Source organism: Pan troglodytes, chromosome 19, assembly GCF_028858775.2.
Source record: "Pan troglodytes isolate AG18354 chromosome 19, NHGRI_mPanTro3-v2.0_pri, whole genome shotgun sequence".
Lineage (NCBI taxonomy): Eukaryota > Metazoa > Chordata > Mammalia > Primates > Hominidae > Pan > Pan troglodytes.
This window is the reverse complement of record NC_072417.2, coordinates 89,033,737-89,052,270: the sequence shown is the minus strand read 5'-3', so window position 1 is coordinate 89,052,270 and position 18,534 is coordinate 89,033,737. Positions and strand designations below refer to the sequence as shown.

General features: G+C 48.3%; 1 protein-coding gene across 3 annotated transcripts in view; it reads left to right on the top strand.

Annotated features, from left to right (window-relative positions):
• Nucleotides 1-15,265, top strand: part of SRP68 (signal recognition particle 68) — a 34,163-nt gene extending 18,898 nt beyond the window's left edge. Inside the window, exons 9-16 of one of the 3 annotated variants that reach the window (XM_054670697.2) lie at nucleotides 3,767-3,865; nucleotides 6,311-6,375; nucleotides 8,095-8,251; nucleotides 8,907-9,001; nucleotides 10,335-10,464; nucleotides 13,391-13,466; nucleotides 13,894-13,949; nucleotides 14,435-15,265. In XM_054670697.2, coding sequence (XP_054526672.1) covers nucleotides 3,767-3,865; nucleotides 6,311-6,375; nucleotides 8,095-8,251; nucleotides 8,907-9,001; nucleotides 10,335-10,464; nucleotides 13,391-13,466; nucleotides 13,894-13,949; nucleotides 14,435-14,662 — 906 coding nt within the window. In that variant the 3' untranslated portion in view covers nucleotides 14,663-15,265. Of the gene's footprint in view, nucleotides 1-3,766; nucleotides 3,866-6,220; nucleotides 6,376-8,094; nucleotides 8,252-8,906; nucleotides 9,002-10,334; nucleotides 11,551-12,326; nucleotides 12,459-13,390; nucleotides 13,467-13,893; nucleotides 13,950-14,434 lie in introns of those variants that run through there. The other 2 variants (XM_063799323.1, XR_010153085.1) reach the window with 2 other exon arrangements.
• Nucleotides 15,266-18,534: the final 3,269 nt, after the last annotated feature.

The window sequence follows — 18,534 nt, the reverse complement described above, 5'->3', positions numbered from 1 at the left end:
CCATAGACAAGTGAAAACAATCTGAGAATGTGCTTTTTAAAGCGGGAGGTCTGTACCTCAGGACACACTGCAGCTCGCTTTCCTCCGCACCAGTCAGTTTTGAAACAGCCTGACGAGAGAACCTGAGACTGCAGAAAAGCCCATCCTGAAGGTTTCAAGTTTTGTAAAAGCTGACCTAGGATTGATTGATTCATTTGGACTAATCAGTAACATATTACTTCTGGGCTTAAAATTTCTCACTGTCATAGGCACACCTGGGAAAAGGTCTAGTCAGACCACCAATTTTTGTGCAGGGAGTTTTGCCACTTATGTTTAAGAGCACGTTCTGGTTGGTCCAGTGGCTGGCGGAGAAGGTCGGTGTACAGGTGGCCAGGAATCCTGCCTCTGCGTGTTGAGAGGAGTTTCTTATTCCACCGTCCTTTCAGGAATCATCTTAGCCTTGAATATAGATTTATAGAATAAAAGTGTAAATAGCAAAACATATTGAAGGCTTCCTGTTTGGAGACATTTTGCCCTGCCCAGGGAGAATCATGAGAGCTTCTCCTTCAGAGATTAGTGGTCTGAGTCATTGCAGTGTGGGCATCGTAAGAAAAACACAACTGACTTAAGTCCCGCCCTTCAAATCGACTTTTTCCTTCATTGCTTTTTAGGATGTTTGTAAAATTCCCAGTGGGAACTTAGAGCTTTGTGGGAGCAGTGGGGAGGTTTTTTGGTTTCAGCACCTTGATGCAGAGGCTTAGTTAAAGGGAGCAGAGGTGATACGTGGCAGTCAAGAGGTTTTAAACTTGAACTGTACCCTACCGACAGGAAAAGAGGCAAATCCTGTGTAGCTGGTAAGACGAAGTTCGCTCTTTTCTTGAACGCCCGTTGCTCCAACCACTTAACCCCACTTGTCTGAGAAGGGTGTTGGTGGCATGTTTGTTGGATTGCATGGAATTAAAACGGGCGCCGTAGCTCTTCCTTTCTGCTGAGAATGTGGCTGTGGTATATGTGTGTTTCTTTTTTTTTTTTTTTTTTTTGAGACAGGGTCTCACCCTGTCACCCAGGCCAAAGTGCAGTGGCACAATCTCAGCTCACTGCAACCTCCACCTCCTGGTCTCAGTTGGTCCTCCCACCTTTGCCTCCTGGAATAGCTGGGACCACAGGCATGCACCACCACACCTGGCTAATTTTTTTTGCATTTTTTGTAGACATGGGGTTTTGTCATGTTGCCCAGGCTGGTCTCAAACTCCTGGACTCAAGTGATCTGCCCACATCTGCCTCCCAAAGTACTGGGATTACAGGCGTGAGCCACTGCGTCCGACGCCATGTGTGTTTCTTAAGTAGTGGTGCCAAGTCCATTCACATGTCTTTTTTTTTTTTTTTTTTTAAGTTCTGGGATACATGTGCAGAACATGCAGGTTTGTTATATAGGTATATATGTGCCATGGTGGTTTGCTGCACCTATCAACTCATCATCTAGGGATTTTTTTTTTTTTTTTTTTTTTTTTTTTTGAGATGGAGTCTGGCTCTGTCGCCCAGGCTGGGGTGCAGTGGCGCGATCTCGGCTCACTGAAACCTCCGCCTCCTGGATTCACGCCATTCTCCTGCCTCAGCCTCCCTAGTAGCTGGGACTACAGGTGCCCACCACCATGCCCAGCTAATTTTTTGTATTTTTAGTAGAGACGGGGTTTCATCGTGTTAGCCAGGATGGTCTCGATCTCCTGAGCTCGTGATCCGCCCGCCTCAGCCTCCCAAAGTGCTGGGATTACAGGTGTGAGCCACCGCGCCCAGCCCATCATCTAGGTTTTAAGCCCTGTGTGCATTAGGTATTTGTCCTAATATTTTCCCTCCCCTTGCCTCCCACCCCCTGCCATTCACATGCCTTACTCGAGTTTTTAAGCACTCTAGATTTATGTATCTTATTCCAATTGCTGAATATTATATGGCGGCACCATTCCACAGATTTGTACTTTGAAAAATTAGGCCAGTAAGGTTGATGAAGTGATTCTAAAGAATCTTGCCAACCTGGGGTCGGCCAACAATATTCTATAAAGCATGTGCTCCAGTGCTGCACTGTCCAGTGCAGTAGCCGCTCAACACATGTGGTTATTGAAATTTAAATTAATAAAACTTCCAGCCAGGCTCTGTGGCTCCTGCCTGTAACCCCAGCACTTTGGGAGGCCAAGACAGGTGGATCACCTGAGGTCAGGAGTTCGAGACCAGCCTGGCCAACATGGTGAAATAGCCAGGCGTGGTGGCGGGCACCTGTAGTCCCAGCTACTCCGGAGGCTGAGGCAGGAGAATCTCATGAACCCAGGAGGCGGTGGTTACAGTGAGACGAGATCACGGCACTATACTCCAGCCTGGGTAGCAGAGCAAGACTCTGTCTCAAAAACATAAAATAATAAAAAGATAGATAAATTAATAAAACTTCCGAGTGCTTAGGTGTTCATTGGACGGTGCACGTAGAGGACATTGCCCGTGGCAGAGAGTTCTGTTGGATGGTGCTGCTCTGGTGGTTCCAGGAGTGAATGGTGGCCGTGTTTGCTTCACTAGATTTATAGCATGAATGAGCCCCAGTTCGTTCCCAAGTTAGTGAACAACAGGAAAGTCAAGTAACTTATAAGTGGAAAAGTATGTTTGATTTATATTGGGTAAGTTACAAGGAAGATTTTTTTTTCACATTGGAGACTAAGAAAAGAGAAGAAATAGATTCTTAAGAGAACTTTTAAGAAAAGCTTTCTTAAGAGAAGAAAAAGGGTTTTTCTTTAAGCCCCTGTCCCCCCAACCATCTCTTAAAGGGGTGGGCAGCACTGGGTTTTCGTTTGAGCTTTCTTAGAGGTCAGTTGAATATTAACACATTTTTTCAGATTGAGTGTTAATTTCTATGGGAAGTCAAATACCATAATGGAATGTTGATGTTTTAATTTCACAGTGGGTCTGCCAGTCACACAGGTTCATCCCCTTTCTGCCTTTTGTCCATTTCTATCTGCTCGGTCAGATTCTTTGGGACGATAATGTGGCTTGGCAGGTATTCAGTTAGTGAATCACTTTCTCACTTACCCTAGCTGTGTAGCAGACAGGTGACACCCAGTACTTGTGCAAAGACTGTCATCTCATGTGTGTCAACCTTGTATGTCCTAAAAATTGTTCTCAGAGTAGTCATGTGGAATATCTGAGTGCAGCACGTCTGTGGCGAAAAGAACTTAGTGTGATATTTAGGAGAACTGTCTTTTTGGTGCGTATTGATTAGTCATTTTTATTATTTCCTTGTACCTAAAAGAAACAATCTTTGAGTTGGGTTACATTTGTAAAAGGTAATTGTGTTGGCATACAGTAGAGCTTGACAAGTTTGTTCTGGAAGGAAAAGATAAGGAAAGTTCTGGTGTGCTGTGCTTCAGTGTAGAGTGCCCCAAGTCCAGTCTGTAAGGCCCCTCAAGGGGTGCCAGGTCCTGAGCAGAGGGTGAAGCGCTGCAGGGAAGTAGCAGGAAGCTGTGCTGGGAAGAGACGTAAAGCTTTTGCTAAGTCTCAGATCAGTTATGCAGACAGCTTTTTCAGCATGTTTGCTTTTAAAAATAGAATTCCCCTTTCCATATGAATAATGACTAAGGCTATGAGAAACCATTATATGGTAGAGAACAGTAACAATTAAAATGATATCTGGTGTGGCGTGCGTGAGTGAGTGTGTGGTTGGGGGACTCCATGTGCGATTTTGCTCTCCTCCCATTAGATGACTATGGTTTGCTCAAAGGAAAGTCTCTTACTTTGATCTGCCCTTGTTTAGGCTGAAAGCGAAGAAACTAAGGAGCGCCTGTTTGAATCAATGCTCAGCGAGTGTCGGGACGCCATCCAGGTGGTTCGGGAGGAGCTCAAGCCAGATCAGGTAGGACCCTCAGCTGAGCCCTGGTTCTTGCTCTGGGCGGGTCCAGGTCAGCCTGTGTCCCCTTCTCAGGTGGACCCCAGTGCTCTGAGTGCACTGCTCTCTTGGCCACTGTTTCGTTTTTGTTTTTTTGAGGTGAGGTCGTAAGGGAGCAAACAAGGGCCTCTGGGCTCCATCACATTGAGAAATTAATTTCTCCCTCCCCTGTTCCTCCTAATGGTTTCCTATATGGCCTGTGAAGCCTGTGGCCTCAAATTCTGTCTCCAGGTGGACTTCTCCAGTGCCTCCCTTTTCTGAAAACACTATCCCTGTGATTGATTCAGGCATCTAGGCTGAAAACCTCAGATCTATTTCTCTTTTGTCCCTGTCACCAAGCCCACTTTCTTCTCCCTTTGCAGGGCCTCTTGCCTATTGTTGGTTCGCCTGTTTCTATTAGCCTTTTCTCTTGTGCCTAGGCAACCGCAAAGGTCTCCTAATTGCTTCTTCTGGCTTGGTCTCGGTTCCCTTCTCCAGGCCTTTCTTTCGCAAAGTACAAATGGAATCTTTCTAAATCTAGTTTCCCTGTCTAATTTTAAAAAGCCCAGTGATTTCCTCTAGGGATTGAGCAATGGCCTCCAAACTTTTATGCTGATAAACCCCATAGGCAGCATTGAGCCTGCACCACTGATGCATTTATTTATGAATTATATACCTTATTATTTGACTAATTTGTCATATATAAACTGCATTAAAATAAGGGCTTTTTTGAATGAGATAAATAGAAATAGAAATACTAATTTTCGTTTCATACCCAGACTCCCTGGGTTTTATGCGCCCTACTTAGAGACCACTGGCCTCTCAGTTCAGACTTGAGCTGGTGTACAAGCCTTCCTTAGTCTGTTCCCAGCCTTGTACTTCACTGCATCCTTCTGAGTCCTCTGCCTCAAGCTGTTCCACTTACTGGCATCTCAGTAATGCCTTTCCCACCCCGTGTGTTACACTGTTCTCATTCCCCTCCCTCCGCACACTTGGGTAATCTTTCCTGCCCCTCTTCACCTGTCCAAACTCCATCTGTTTTTCAAGGTCCAGCTCATAGCTTACCATTTCTGAAAAGCATATGCCTGCACCATCCTAGCCCACAGAGATCTCTGCAGTTTCTAGGAGCTATAAGTTTTGATAGTTAATTAAGTATTACCTCTTCATAAAAACTTATTTTTATTGTGGTAAAAAACGTTAAACATAAAACCTTAACCATTTTTAAGTGTATGGTTCAGTGGTAATTAAATGCATTCATAATGTACAACCATCACCAACAGTCCATCTCCAGAACTCTCTGCATTTTGTAAAACTGAAACGCTGAACCCATTAAACAACAACAACTTCGTTGCCTAGCAACTATTTTTTTTTCAGCATCTGCCACAAAGCCTTGAGTATAAACTTTGTTTTGAATCACTGCTTTCTCTAAGGAGTCACCTGCTTCCTTGCCCCGTTAGGCTGCCTTTATGTATTGTGCTTCCCTTCATCGACTTAACAGAGGTGCCTACAGAGTCCCAGCCCCTGTCACTGTCATTCACCTTGAATGCATAGCAGTTGGGAGACACCTCACAGAATGTAAGGAATGTGATGCCGCAAAGGCGCATTCATTTCCTGTTGCTGCGATCATATTAACCACAAACTTGGTGGTTTAAGATGATCCAAATGTATTATCTTACGCTTCTAGAGGTCAGAAATCTAGTGGGTTCACAGGGCTGTGTTCCTTTAGAAACCCTAGGGGAATCCTTTTCCAGTATTCCCAAGAATGCATCTCCTGGCTTCTAGCGGCTGCCTATAGTCCTTGGCTTGTGGCTCTCTGTTTGTGCTTCAAAGCGATCAGCTCCTCTCCCCTCTGCTTCCATTCCTTCATCTTCTGCATCTCTGACCCATCTGCCTCCCTCTTCTCAGGACCCTGGGATGACATTGGACCCACCCAGATAATTCAGAGATCCCTAACTTAATCACATCTGTAGAGTCTCTTTTACCATATATGGTAACATCTTCCCAGATTGCATGGAGGCTAGCATATAGACAGCTCTGGCGTACGTTATTCGGCCAGCCACAAAAGGCACACTCTGACAGCACAAGGGGTGGAACTGGGATCTGTGGCACAGACCTTCACACAGAGCCGTGGACTGTGGAATGTCTGATTTTAATGCTTTGGGGTTAGGCACGGGGAGGAGTGGACAGGAAGTCTCATCTGGCCGTTACTCTCAGTTCTCTTATTTGAGGTCAATTTTAGATGCCAGTGGCAACTTGAGTGCCACTGTCGTTCTAGATTATGTCAAGTATAGATCTTTGATATTTGAGGACTCCTGTCTTACTAGAGTTTGTGTCTATGTTCAGGGCACTTTGGAGACCCCACCATTCCATGAGGTGGTCAGAGCGATGGAGAGCATCAGTTGCTTTACTTTTTACCTTTTTCACTTTCTGCAGAAACAGAGAGATTATATCCTTGAAGGAGAGCCAGGGAAGGTGTCTAATCTTCAATACTTGCATAGGTAAGGGTTATTTTAATTTTTTTACTTTTTAATATTATTAAAATATTTGAACAAAAGAGTATATGTAATATTTATGTATATTTACATTTATAATTCCTTTTCTTTGTTTTTTTTTTTTTTTTTGAGACAGGATCTAGCTCTGTCACTCAGGCTGGAGTGCAGTGATGTGATCTCAGCTCACTGCAGCCTCAATGGCCTGGGCTCAATCAATCCTCTCACCTCAGCCTCCCACTGAGTAGCTGGGACTACAGGCATGCACTGCTACACCCAGCTAATTTTTGTATTTGTTTTGTAGAGATGGGATTTTGCCATGTTACCTGGGCTGGTCTCAAACTCCTGGACTCAAGCAATCTGCCCATCTCAGCCTCCCACAGTGCTGGGATTATAGGCGTGAACCACTGCACCTGGCTTACATTTATAATTTCTTAATGCATACAAATGCTAATGCATGTATGTCCATTTTATCAAATAAGTATATATGCTACATTTACATTTTATTTTAATATGCCTAATTTAAGATTTTTACATAGCTTAACTAGAACACAGCCAGGCATGGTGGCTCACGCCTGTAATCCCAATACTTTGGGAGGCTGAGGCAAATGGATTGCTTGAGCCCAAGAGTTTGAATTAGCTGGGTGTGATGGTGCACACCTGTGGTCTCAGATACTCCAGAGGCTCAGGTGGGAGGATCCCCTGAGCCCAGGGAGGTCAAGGCTGCGGTCAGCCATGATCATGGTCATGTCGCTGCATTCCAGCCTGAGACAGCCCTGACTCAAGATTCTCAAAACAAAAACGAGAACACAACCAGTGTTTGAAGCTCCCTGCGGCCCTTGCCTCATTTCCTTCCACTCCTAGAGCTAACTGCAACCTTTGCCTCCTGGGCTCAGGTGATCCTCCCACCTCAGCCTCCTGAGTAGCTGGGACCAGAGGCGTGAGCCACCATGCCTGGCCTGTTTATTTATTTATTTAGAGAGATGGAGTCTCGCTCTGTCGCCCAGGCTGGAGTGCAGTGGCGCAATCTTGGCTCACTGCAAGCTCCGCCTCCCGGGTTCACACCATTTTCCTACCTCAGCCTCCCAAGTAGCTGGGACTACAGGTGCCCACCACCATGCCCAGCTAATTTTTTGTATTTTTAATAGAGACGGGGTTTCACTGTGTTAGCCAGGATGGTCTCAATCTCCTGACCTCGTGATCCGCCCGCCTCGGCCTCCTACAGTGCTGGGATTACAGATGTGAGCCACTGCCCCGGCCCCCCGTTTTTTTTGTTTTTTTGTTGTTGTTGTTGTTTTCAATTTTTAGAGTCAAGGTTTTGCTCTATTACTCAGGCTGGAGTGCAGTGGTGTGATCGTAGCTCACTGCTGCCTTGAATACCCAGGCTCAGGTGATCTCCTGCCTCGTGAGTTGCTGGGATCCCACTCTCTGTTTTTTGTTTTGTTTTGTTTTGTTTTCCACTGTGTGGTTCTTGAAAAAGGATGCAGAAGGTATAAATCAAGCTAAAAATCAAATTTTGTGATAAGATCTCATGCGGGTCCCCTGCAAACTTGCCACTGGATAGTAGCCAAATGGAGGGTCCCTTGAAGCCCAAGCCAAATGGCCCTGCTGTGGCCACGCCCCCACCCGCCCCCTGCTTCCTCTGGGTCAGCCCCAACTTGTAGTCCAGTCCTCCCAGTTCCTCCGCTTCTCTGAGTATAACTTGAGCTGACTTGTGGTGCATTCCAGCTACCTGACTTACATCAAGCTATCAACGGCAATCAAGCGTAATGAGAACATGGCCAAAGGTCTGCAGAGGGCTCTGCTGCAGCAGCAGCCAGAGGATGACAGCAAGCGCTCACCCCGGCCCCAGGACCTGATCCGACTCTATGACATCATCTTACAGGTGACCCTTGAGGACCGGGAAGGCAAGGGCCTGTGGTTTTCCTTTGCCTGTGTCGGACACAAAGTGACTTAACTTTGTATCACGGAAGGGCTGTGACAAGCAGGACCTATTAGTAGCTGGGAAGAGACAAAGATCTTACACCAGTTCCGCAGTCTGTGAGCCCCTACCTCTCAGACATGCTGATCTGCAGAGAATAGTGACCCCAGATCATCACTGAGCACTTGACCTGTGTAAGACGCTCCCAGGTGCCATAGAGCATCTGAGACCTGAGTCCATGCCATCTCGGCCCCCAGGGAGTTTGTCAGTCAGTAGGACTGTGAGACACACACAGTCAAGGCATCTGAGTAGATGCTAAGCAAAATAAAAGCTCAGCGCTGGAACAGATCCCTTCCAGCTAAGATGGGCCAAGAAGTCTCTGAAGGTGGGTGAGCTGAGTTGAGTTGTAAAGGGCAAATATGTTTCCAAGATCAGAGGGGAATGGAGGTGATAGCAGGTGTGGCTGCTGCCTGATCTCTTCACAGGCTTTTCCCCATCGTATTGACCTCGGGCTTTTTTTTTTTCCTCACTCTTGTCCGTTCTTACAAGATCTAGACCTGTCAAAAATTCAACCTAAGATCTACTCTTCATGAATTTTCTTGTTGCATCTGTTGTACAGAATCTGGTGGAATTGCTCCAGCTTCCTGGTTTAGAGGAAGACAAAGCCTTCCAGAAAGAGATAGGCCTCAAGACTCTGGTGTTCAAAGCTTACAGGTAACGTCCCATGGGATGGGCAGTTTTCCTCCGCCTCCCAGGTTCTATAAGCTTTGGGAGCATGACCCAGCCCACAGCAGATGGGACCGTTGGCCTTGAGTGTATGGTTACCTTGCCTGTGATCAGAGGAAGGTCAGCCCAGCATGTTCAAGGGGAGTTTCTAAAGGCTGTGGTCAGCAGTGGCCAGTGATGATGTCTGCCCTTTGGCCAGGTCGGAGGAGTGGAGCACACACGTTAAACTTGGCTTCCTCGCTGGGCGTGGTGGCTCACACTTGTCATCCCAGAACTTTGGGAGGCTGAGGCAGGTGGATCACCTGAGGTCGGGAGTTCGAGACCAGCCTGACCAACATGGAGAAACTCCGTCTCTATTAAAAATACCAAATTAGCCAGGCATGGTGGTGCATGCCTGTAAACCCAGCTCCTTGGGAGCCTGAGGCAGGAGAATCGCTTGAACCCGGGAGGCTCACTGCAACTTGGCGGTGAGCCAAGATCGCACCATTGCACTCCAGCCTGGGAGACAAGAGCGAAACTCCATCTCAAAAAAAACAAAAACTCTTGTCTTCCTGTACTTTCCTCCTCCCTCCAAGGGGAAAAGGGGCACGCCTTGAAAGGGTGTTAATTAGCAGAACCAGTGTGGCCAGTTCAAGGAACTTGAACTAACTTGGGATAAAGCTAAACTCAGTTTCTTAAATGACTTGTGTCATTTGTAACTTGGAAGTGGGCTGGGTAGCACGATGGGGCCCAGCCAGGATGGAAGGCAGAGCCCCATGCATTCTTGCCCTTCCTCTTGTGGCCCTCACATGCCAGTGTGCTCTGGCGCTCCAGCATGCCCCGTCTTCACTCCATGGCCCCTTCTGTCCTGTCAGGGACCAGCAGCACTCAGGCTCTGCTGAGCCCAGGAGAGGAATTTGACTCAGGAAGAACCTTCTGTGAGTTTTGTTTTTGGAAAGCGATGAGCAGAGATGAATGATTGCGACTTGGGTGTGTGGATGGGTTTGGGATTTCTATTTGAGCCGGGCAGCGTTCTTCCTTCCTTCCTGTCCCCGGCCTCACCATGCTCCTTTTGGGAACTGTTCCTCCTCTGCAGAGTCAGCCAGTCAGTAAAAAACCGTGGCTCAGTGTTGGGCCTACCTGGGCATCTCTGATTGCTGGGAAGCATCTCTGCAGGGTAGCCTACAAATCTGAACACTTCCCATGAAGGGGGCTCCCATGCGGTGATCCCACGTTAAGAAACCTGTTTCCAAATGTGAAATTTCGCCTAAACTGCAAGGAAAGCCTTGGTCTTGGGTAATTGCTGCTTTAGAATATTGTGGCTCTTTTCCCTCCCCATCAGGTGTTTTTTCATTGCTCAGTCCTATGTGCTGGTGAAGAAGTGGAGTGAAGCCCTTGTCCTGTATGACAGAGTCCTGAAGTATGCAAATGAAGTACATTCTGATGCTGGCGCCTTCAAGAACAGCCTAAAGGTGAGAGGTTGGCCTCTCCTTGTTTGCAAGCCCTGGCAGGATATGGAGTCAGCTGTGGAGGAGCTGTGAGGGTACAACAGCTGGGCACCACCTCAGGCTGGTCCTCCCTGGCTGCCCGTGGGACCTGGTGTAGCCCTGACTGCCCAGGAGCTGCAGGCTGTGTCACTCATGGCTGTGCTCCAGGCCTGAGGAGGATTTAGGTATGAAGAAGGGAAGGCATTTTTCTGATTTAAAAGAAACAAAAACCACCACAGGAAAACCTGAAGTACTGCTCTCAGGCTTGACTGCACGTTGAAATCTCTTAGGAAGATTTTTTTCAAGGTAGATGTCTGGGTCGCACCCCCAGAGATTGTGGTTCTAATCAGTGTGAGGGATCTGAAGTGGGCCTTGGGACTTTGAAAGGCCCCTTAGTGATTCTGACATGCAACCAAGTGAGAAGCACTGGTGAAGCTGTCCTGCAGGGCATGTGCAAGACCAGCAGCAGCGGCAGGGGCCTCACTAGGAAGGCAGCCTCTCAGCTCCCACCCAGAACCTTCTGCTTGTTTTTTTTCTTTCTTTCTTTCTTGAGACAGGGTCTCGCTCTGTCACCCAGGCTGGAATGCAAGTAGCACCATCATAGTTCACTGCAGCCTTGAATTCCTGGGCTCAAGTGACCCTCCCACCTCAGCCTCCTGAGTAGCTGGGACTACAGGCATGAGCCACCATGCCAGGCCAATTTTTATTTTTTTGTAGAGATGGGGGTCTCACTATGTTGCCCAGGCTGGCCTTGAACTCATGGCCTCGAACTCCTGGCCTCAAGCAGTCCTCCTGCCTCTGCCTCCCAAAACCTTGAGATTGGAGGCATGAGCCACCATGCTGGCCAATATCTGCATTTTAACAAGATCCCCAGGCCATTTGGGGGTCTGTTAAAGCTAAGGAAATGCTTGATCTAAAGTACAGCCACAGGGCTGGATGCAGTGGCTCATGCCTGTAATCCCAGCAGTTTGGGAAGCTGAGGTGGGCAGATCACTTGAGGTAAGGAGTTCGAGACCAGCCTGGGCAACATGGCGAAACTCTGTCTCTACAAAAATAGAAAAAAATAGCCAGGTGTGGTGGTGCACACCTGTAATCCCAGCTACTTGAGAAGCTGAGGCAGGAGAATCACTTGAATCTGGGAGGCGGAGGTTGCAGTGAGCCAAGATCAAGCCACTGCACTCCAGCCTGAGTGACAGAGCAAGACTCCATCTCAAAATAAATAAATAAAGTGCAGCCATGGAAGGCTTTCTTTGCTTTACTTTTTTTTTTTTTTTTTTTTTTAAGATGGAGTCTCTGTCTCCTAGGCTAGAGTGCAGTGGCACGATCTCGGCTCACTGCAACCTCTGCCTCCTAGGTTCAAGTGATTGTCCCATCTCAGCCTCCCAAGTAGCTGGGACTACAGGCATGTGCCACCAAGCCCGGCTAATTTTTGTATTTTTAGTAGAGGGTTTCACCATGTTGGCCAGGCTGGTTTCAAACTCCTGACTTCAAGTGATCAAGCCTCTTGATCCTCTGACCTCAGCCTCCCAAAGTGCTAGGATTACAGGCGTGAGCCACTACTCCCGGTGCTTTACTGATTATTGAACGATAACTAGCTTCTTAAGCTTGTGGCGTGCTGTGATGGTATAGAACTTGTTGCAACATCAGCTGGTCTAAGGAATCCATGTATATTTGACAAGTAGAGACCATTTAGAAAAGCAAGCAGGGGCCGGGCGCCGTGGCTCACGCCTGTAATCCCAGCACTGTGGGAGGCTGAGGCGGGCAGATCACGAGGTCAGGAGATCGAGACCATCCTGGCCAACATAGTGAAACCCCACCTCTACTAAAAATACAAAAAAATTAGCCAGGCATGGTGGCAGGCGCCTGTGGTCCCAGCTACTCGGGAGGCTGAGGCAGGAGAATGGCGTGAACCCGGGAGGCGGAGCTTGCAGTGAGCCAAGATCGCGCCCCTGGGCGGCGACAGAGTGAGATTCCGTCTCAAAAAAAGAAAAAAAAAAGCAAGCAAAGGTTCCTGTTGTTGATGGAGTCATGCCAGCCAGTGTAGGATCTGCTGGATCCCGTGCAAGCTCAGAGGGGTAGAGAAGAAGCTCTCTGCCTTCAGAGAGCTTGTAGTTTTGTTGTAGCCACAGACTGGCATGCAGGAGCCCACCTATGGATGCAGAAGAAATAAAAGAGACCGCAAGCAAAGGCCGAGCTAGGAAACAGCACAGGGATGTGGGCAGGTGGGGGTGACAGGCATGGCAGCGTCACCACCATGGAATATCATCTTGGGACGCGGTGCAAACCAGTGTGGACCTGATTTCATGTGCTGAATTGTTTTGTGGGGGAAGTGTCAGAATGGAGGCGTGAAGGATTCTGTGGCATCCAGACCTTCTCGGGTCATTCCCAATATGCCAAGCAAGAGACCGAGGCCAGGAAAATTCATCACCCTCGTTGAAGCAGTGGGATGTAACGACTAAGGGCTTATGCCCTTGAGCCAGATGGCCCAGCCCTTTACCCCAGCCCGCTGCCACTTGGGCGCATGGCTGGCACATTGCTTAACCTCTCCATGCTTCCATTTTCTCATCTGTAAAATGGGAGTGCAAACTGCCTCAGGATTATTGAGAAGGTTAAGCTAGTGATTATGTAACCTGCTTAGAACAATGCCTGGCACACTGTTTAGTGTATGATAAATTTATTAATATTAACATCATCTTTATTTCCAGGCATTATTACTTAAGCCGTGGCATAGCTTTTCCCATTTGAAACAGGCTAGTGTTTTGTTTTGTTTTGTTTTGTTCTAATAGTGAGAACCGTTTAGAAAGTCTAAAGTCCTGTGAAAATACCAGTGGGGTCGGTTAACTCGGGTTAGCTTGGTGTGCTTCTCTGACCTGGCCCTGGCTCGGGAGTACACGTTTTCTGAATCTTACAGGACCTGCCTGATGTGCAAGAGCTCATCACTCAAGTGCGGTCGGAGAAGTGCTCCCTGCAGGCCGCAGCCATCCTTGGTGAGCCCCCTGCCTGGCCTTTGTATCCCCAGACTTCCCTTCCTGCCACTCCCCTTCTCTGTCACACCCCACACTACTGTTTTAAGGTTGAAAGGGTTGTCTTGGTTCATCTGTAAGATGTTCCTGGCCTTTACTTGTGCCAGCTGGGCATCAGATCGTGTAGAAGCATTTCGAGATGCACTGTTACACTGGCCCTTCTCCGTTACTGTCCTCATGCAACTGTGCTGGCTTCACTGGGCCGACGGCATTGGATCTGGGATTGATCTGTTTATCTCCACCACTTCTCAGCAGGAGACAGGCCTGGCTTCCCCACATGCTGGCTCCTTTTGCTTTTGGGATGTAGGGGCCACCTGTGTGATAGGCCTCATTTGTGATTAGTGTGCTATTATAAATCCTTGTTCTTACTGAATCCCTGTGAAACTTTCAGATGCAAACGACGCTCATCAAACAGAGACCTCCTCCTCCCAAGTCAAGGACAATAAGGTAAGTCTGGGCCATGGTCTTTGAGGAATACGAAGCAGGATTAGTAACAAACTAGGAATGCATGCTCATTATAGAGCAGTGGACCCTAAATTTCTAAGGAAACCCCCCACCTCCCTCCCTTCTCTTACCCAACCTCAAAGCTTCTTGCATAAAGCTTCCTAGATGTCAGATCATCCCTGGGAAGAGGGTTGAGGAACCTGTTGCTGTAAAGAGTAGCACCCGTGGGTAAGAGCTCTAACTCGTAACATGGCCAACAGGCCTGCACCCCAGTCCTAGCCTGCCACTCTCTTAGCCTCTCTGGGTTTCAGTGACTTTGACTACAAGGCAGGGATGTGGTAGCCCTTCCTCGTAGGAGGCTGTCGGGATTGAGTGATTGAGTGAGATGGCCCCTGTAAAGCTCTGAACCAGGCAGTCGGCACTCAGGAATGTTCACCAAGGGTGTTCTGTGACCGATGCTACATACGTCTCTTTGATTTGACTTCCAGCCTCTGGTTGAACGGTTTGAGACATTCTGCCTGGACCCTTCGCTTGTCACCAAGCAAGCCAACCTTGTGCACTTCCCACCAGGCTTCCAGCCCATTCCCTGCAAGCCTTTGTTCTTTGACCTGGCCCTCAACCATGTGGCTTTCCCACCCCTTGAGGACAAGTTGGAACAGAAGACCAAGAGTGGCCTCACTGGATACATCAAGGGCATCTTTGGATTCAGGAGCTAACCAGGCTCTTCCTCGGGGGCGGGGGAGATTCTGACTCTTAATCTGTATTGTGAGAAAATCCCAGCAAGTTCCATGATATTAAATCCAGGTCTGCATTGGCCCGGGGCAAGAGTTTAACATCTTCAGCCCTGCATTCCTACATCTTGTGTCTGTACACATTCTTAAGCAGCGTGTCAGGAGAGCACCCTGTTGTCTTCTGGTAAATGTGTGCAGGGTCATCCTGTCTCCTGTACCTCCTGGGAAAGAGGCCGCTGCTGTCTGGTGCCCTGTGAGCTGTGATTGATTGCCTTTGGTCAGTAATGCGTTCAGGAGTCCACACCAGGCACAGATGGGGCCTTGAAACGCTTTGTCATGCTTCTTCAGTACCATGGATTTGAAATGAACTCATCCTTGCTGTGAGCATCCAGGAGCCCTTGAGAAGTTTATCTATGACTATGAAACTGGCAACGTCACCCCAGAATTACGGTCAGCCTTATTCCCCTTCACCTCCCAGTGAACGCTAAGAAGTTTCAGACAAGCAGAGAGCTCTATTTTTAGAAGAAATATGTTACACTCAGAAATGATGAAACCAAATCTTATATTAAAAGGCAAAGATGACGGAGACTGTGCCCATTTCTTATATGCCCTCCCTCATGTCCAGTCCCCGTTCTCTCCTCGGGAGCCTAGTTGCGTGAAGCCGGTGAGGTCAAGTGTAACCTGACTTACCAGCAACTAGGTGAGGCTGATGCCAGATACACATGTTAGAGGCATTATTTTTCAGGACTTCCCAATGTGTAATTTTTAGATGCCATTATATTTTAATCCCCTTCGTGACCCCCCGTTTTTCCTTAGTCATCCCTTTTCACTTCTATTATAACATCAATAATAGAAGTCACAAAAACAATGTAAGAAAGCAAGGAATACAAGTGATTTAAACATGTACCTGACACTTAACGATTCCCTTTGGAAATCAAAACTCATCTGTCACATAGGAAAGAAAATTCGTCACAAGAAATGTTGGCTTAGATGTTTTCCGTTTTTGAGCAAACCCAGTGGCTTGAAGCAAAGGCTGACTGGTTAAAAATCCAAGAGCATTGTTTCAGGATGGCATTGTAACTCCCGAGGGTTCTTGCCCACTGCCCAGATGGAGTTGATTCATGGAAACAGGAATTGCAATAGAGAGTTTAATTCACACACAGCCGGCTAAACAGGAGACTGGAGTTTATTACTCACATTGGTCTCCCTGAAAATTCAGAGACTGGGAATTTTAAGGATAATTTGGTGGGTAGGGGGGGTCAGGAAATGGGGAGTGCTGATTGGTCAGGTTGGAGATGAAGTCATAGGGAGTTGAAGCTGGCCTTGTGCTGAGTCGGTTTCCTGGGTGGGGGCCACAAGACCAGATGAGCCAGTTTGGATGGATGGTGCCAGCTGATCCATAAAGTGCAGGGTCTGAAAAATATCTCGAGCACCATTCTTAGGTTTTACAACAGTGATGTCATCCCTAGGAGCAACTGGAAAGGTTCAGAATCTTGGGCCTCTGGCTGCATGACTCCTAAACCATAATTTCAATTCTTGTGGCTAATTCGTTAGTCCTACAAAGGCAGTCTGGGCCCCAGGCAAGAAGGGGGTTTATTTCCGGAAAGTGCTGTTACCATCTTTGTTTCAAAGTTAAACAGTAAACTGTAAGCTTCTCCCAAAGTGAGTTCGGCTTATTCCCAGGAATGAACAAGGACAGCGTGGAGGTTAGAAGCAAGATGGAGTGGGTTAGGCCAGACCTTTTTCACTCTAATAATCTCACCGTTAGAATTTTTGTAAAGGTGGTTTTAGAACGCCACTGTGGGCTTGGCTGTGCCTTTTGTTTTCCCAGTAAGTTGCAGGGAGGGAAGGCTAAGAGCTAGAAAGGATGGTGAGACACAAATCAGGCTTCTTGTTAGAATTGTGTGGTGGCTTAGAACCTTGAGATGCTCGCAGAGAGGCCCTGATCCCCCGGGGTTTGTTTTGGGTTGGAGAGCCTCGGGAAGCTGGGGTTTTTTTTTAATTGAAAGTTTCATCATCTATGCCATATAAATTTAGGACTATCCTCACCCCTCCTGAAAATATAGCACAGATAGGCTGGACACAGTGGCTTATGCCTGTAATCCCAGCACTTTGAGAGGCCGAGGCAGGCAGATCACTTGAGGCCAGAAGTTTGAGACCAGCCTGGGCAACATGGCGAGACCTTGTCTACCAAAAAAAAACTTTTTTAAAAGAAAAAAATATATAGCACAGATGACTGGTCTCAGGTTGAGGTCCTGGGTTTTGATCAGGTCAGCGTCCCTGCGGGCTGAGGAACCACTATTTGGGGGTTAGGGGGTCTTCATCCATGTCCTCATCCTCCTCCCAGGGCCATGGGCCAAGATTCTGCACCTCCCTTGTCTCGTCTCTGCTGACAGCCGCGCTGTCCTCCAGCTCCAAGAACCCAATTCCAGGCCCTGCTGTGCTGCAGTGTCAGGCCTGCCTCAGGCCGTTGCCTGCAGCATCGTGAGGGGAACAGGCATGGGGAACCGCTCATCCTCCTGGAAGATGTCCCTTTGTCCTTCCCACAGCCCTCCCAGCCCCTCCCACTCTAGAGTGCTGGCCTCAGTGGGGACCCAGGACCTATAAACTAGAGATGGAGGCGAATCCCAACTGCACCGTTTCCTTCTCAGGTTGCCTAATGCTTTGTCTCGCAGCCACACTACAAATTCCATTCCTCCCGGTGCTCCTGCCAGGCGCTCTGAGCAGCATTGGCTGTTAACGGCCAGTGATGCTGTTTAGTATTAAAAGCAGGTGTTTACATAAGAAGACAGATCTGGCAGGGCCAAGGTCTCCGGCGAGCTTGCACATCCCTTCACATGGGATTCCTGGACATTAAGCAGGCTGTGTCGTGGGGGACAGAGCGCCAGATGCAGGACCCCCTCCTGTCCTCAGGCCCTGGGAAGCGGCTCTGCCTCTCATGGGAGCAGGTTTCAAGTCAGGCCCTCACTGCCCCTGGGCCCTGCAGGCTGTTTGCTGGGGGTTTTCACAGAAAGACACTTCGGAGGCCACACAGTCCTGCCTTCCCACGGGGCAGGACATGCAGATGAGGCCCCGGGGGCCGCGAATGGGTCTGTTCCAAGTGGGTGTTCCCGTGTTGTGCTGGCTCCAGTCCCTCCTCCAGGATGGACTCTGGTGCTGTCAGCAAGCTCTGACCCTGGAGGAGGCTTCTGTCTCCAACATCAAGAGAGGACGAAGAGAGCTCCATTCAGTCCCCTTATATTTTTATTTATTTATTTATTTAGAGACAGTCTCACTCTTGTCACCCAGGCTGGAGTGCAGTGGCATGATCTCAGCTCACTGCAGCCTCCGCCTCCCAGGTTCAAGCGATTCTCCTGCCTCAATCTCCCAAGTAGCTGGGACTACAGGTGCGTGCCATCATGCCCAGCTAATATTTGTATTTTTAGTAGAGGCGGAGTTTCACCGTGTTGGGCAGGCTGGTCTCGAACTCCTGGCCTCAAGTGATCCACCTGCCTCGACCTCCCAAAGTGCTGGGATTACAGGCGTGAGTCACCACGCCTGGCCCGGTCTCATACTTTTAAAGCCTGCCCTAGGTCTGCTGTGGCTGTGGTCGTGGTTTCTGTCCTTTTTTTTTTTTTTTTTTTTTTTTTGAGATGGAGTCTTGCTGTGTTGCCTAGGCTGGAGTGCAGTGGTGTAATCTCGGCTCACTCCACCTCCCAGGTTCAAGCAATTCTCCTGCCTCAGCCTCCCGAGTAGCTGGGATTACAGGTGGCCACCACCACGCCCAGCTAATTTTTGTATTTTTAGTAGAGATGGGGATTTCACCATTTTGGCCAGGTTGGTCTCTAACTCCTGACCTCATGATCTACCCGCCTCAG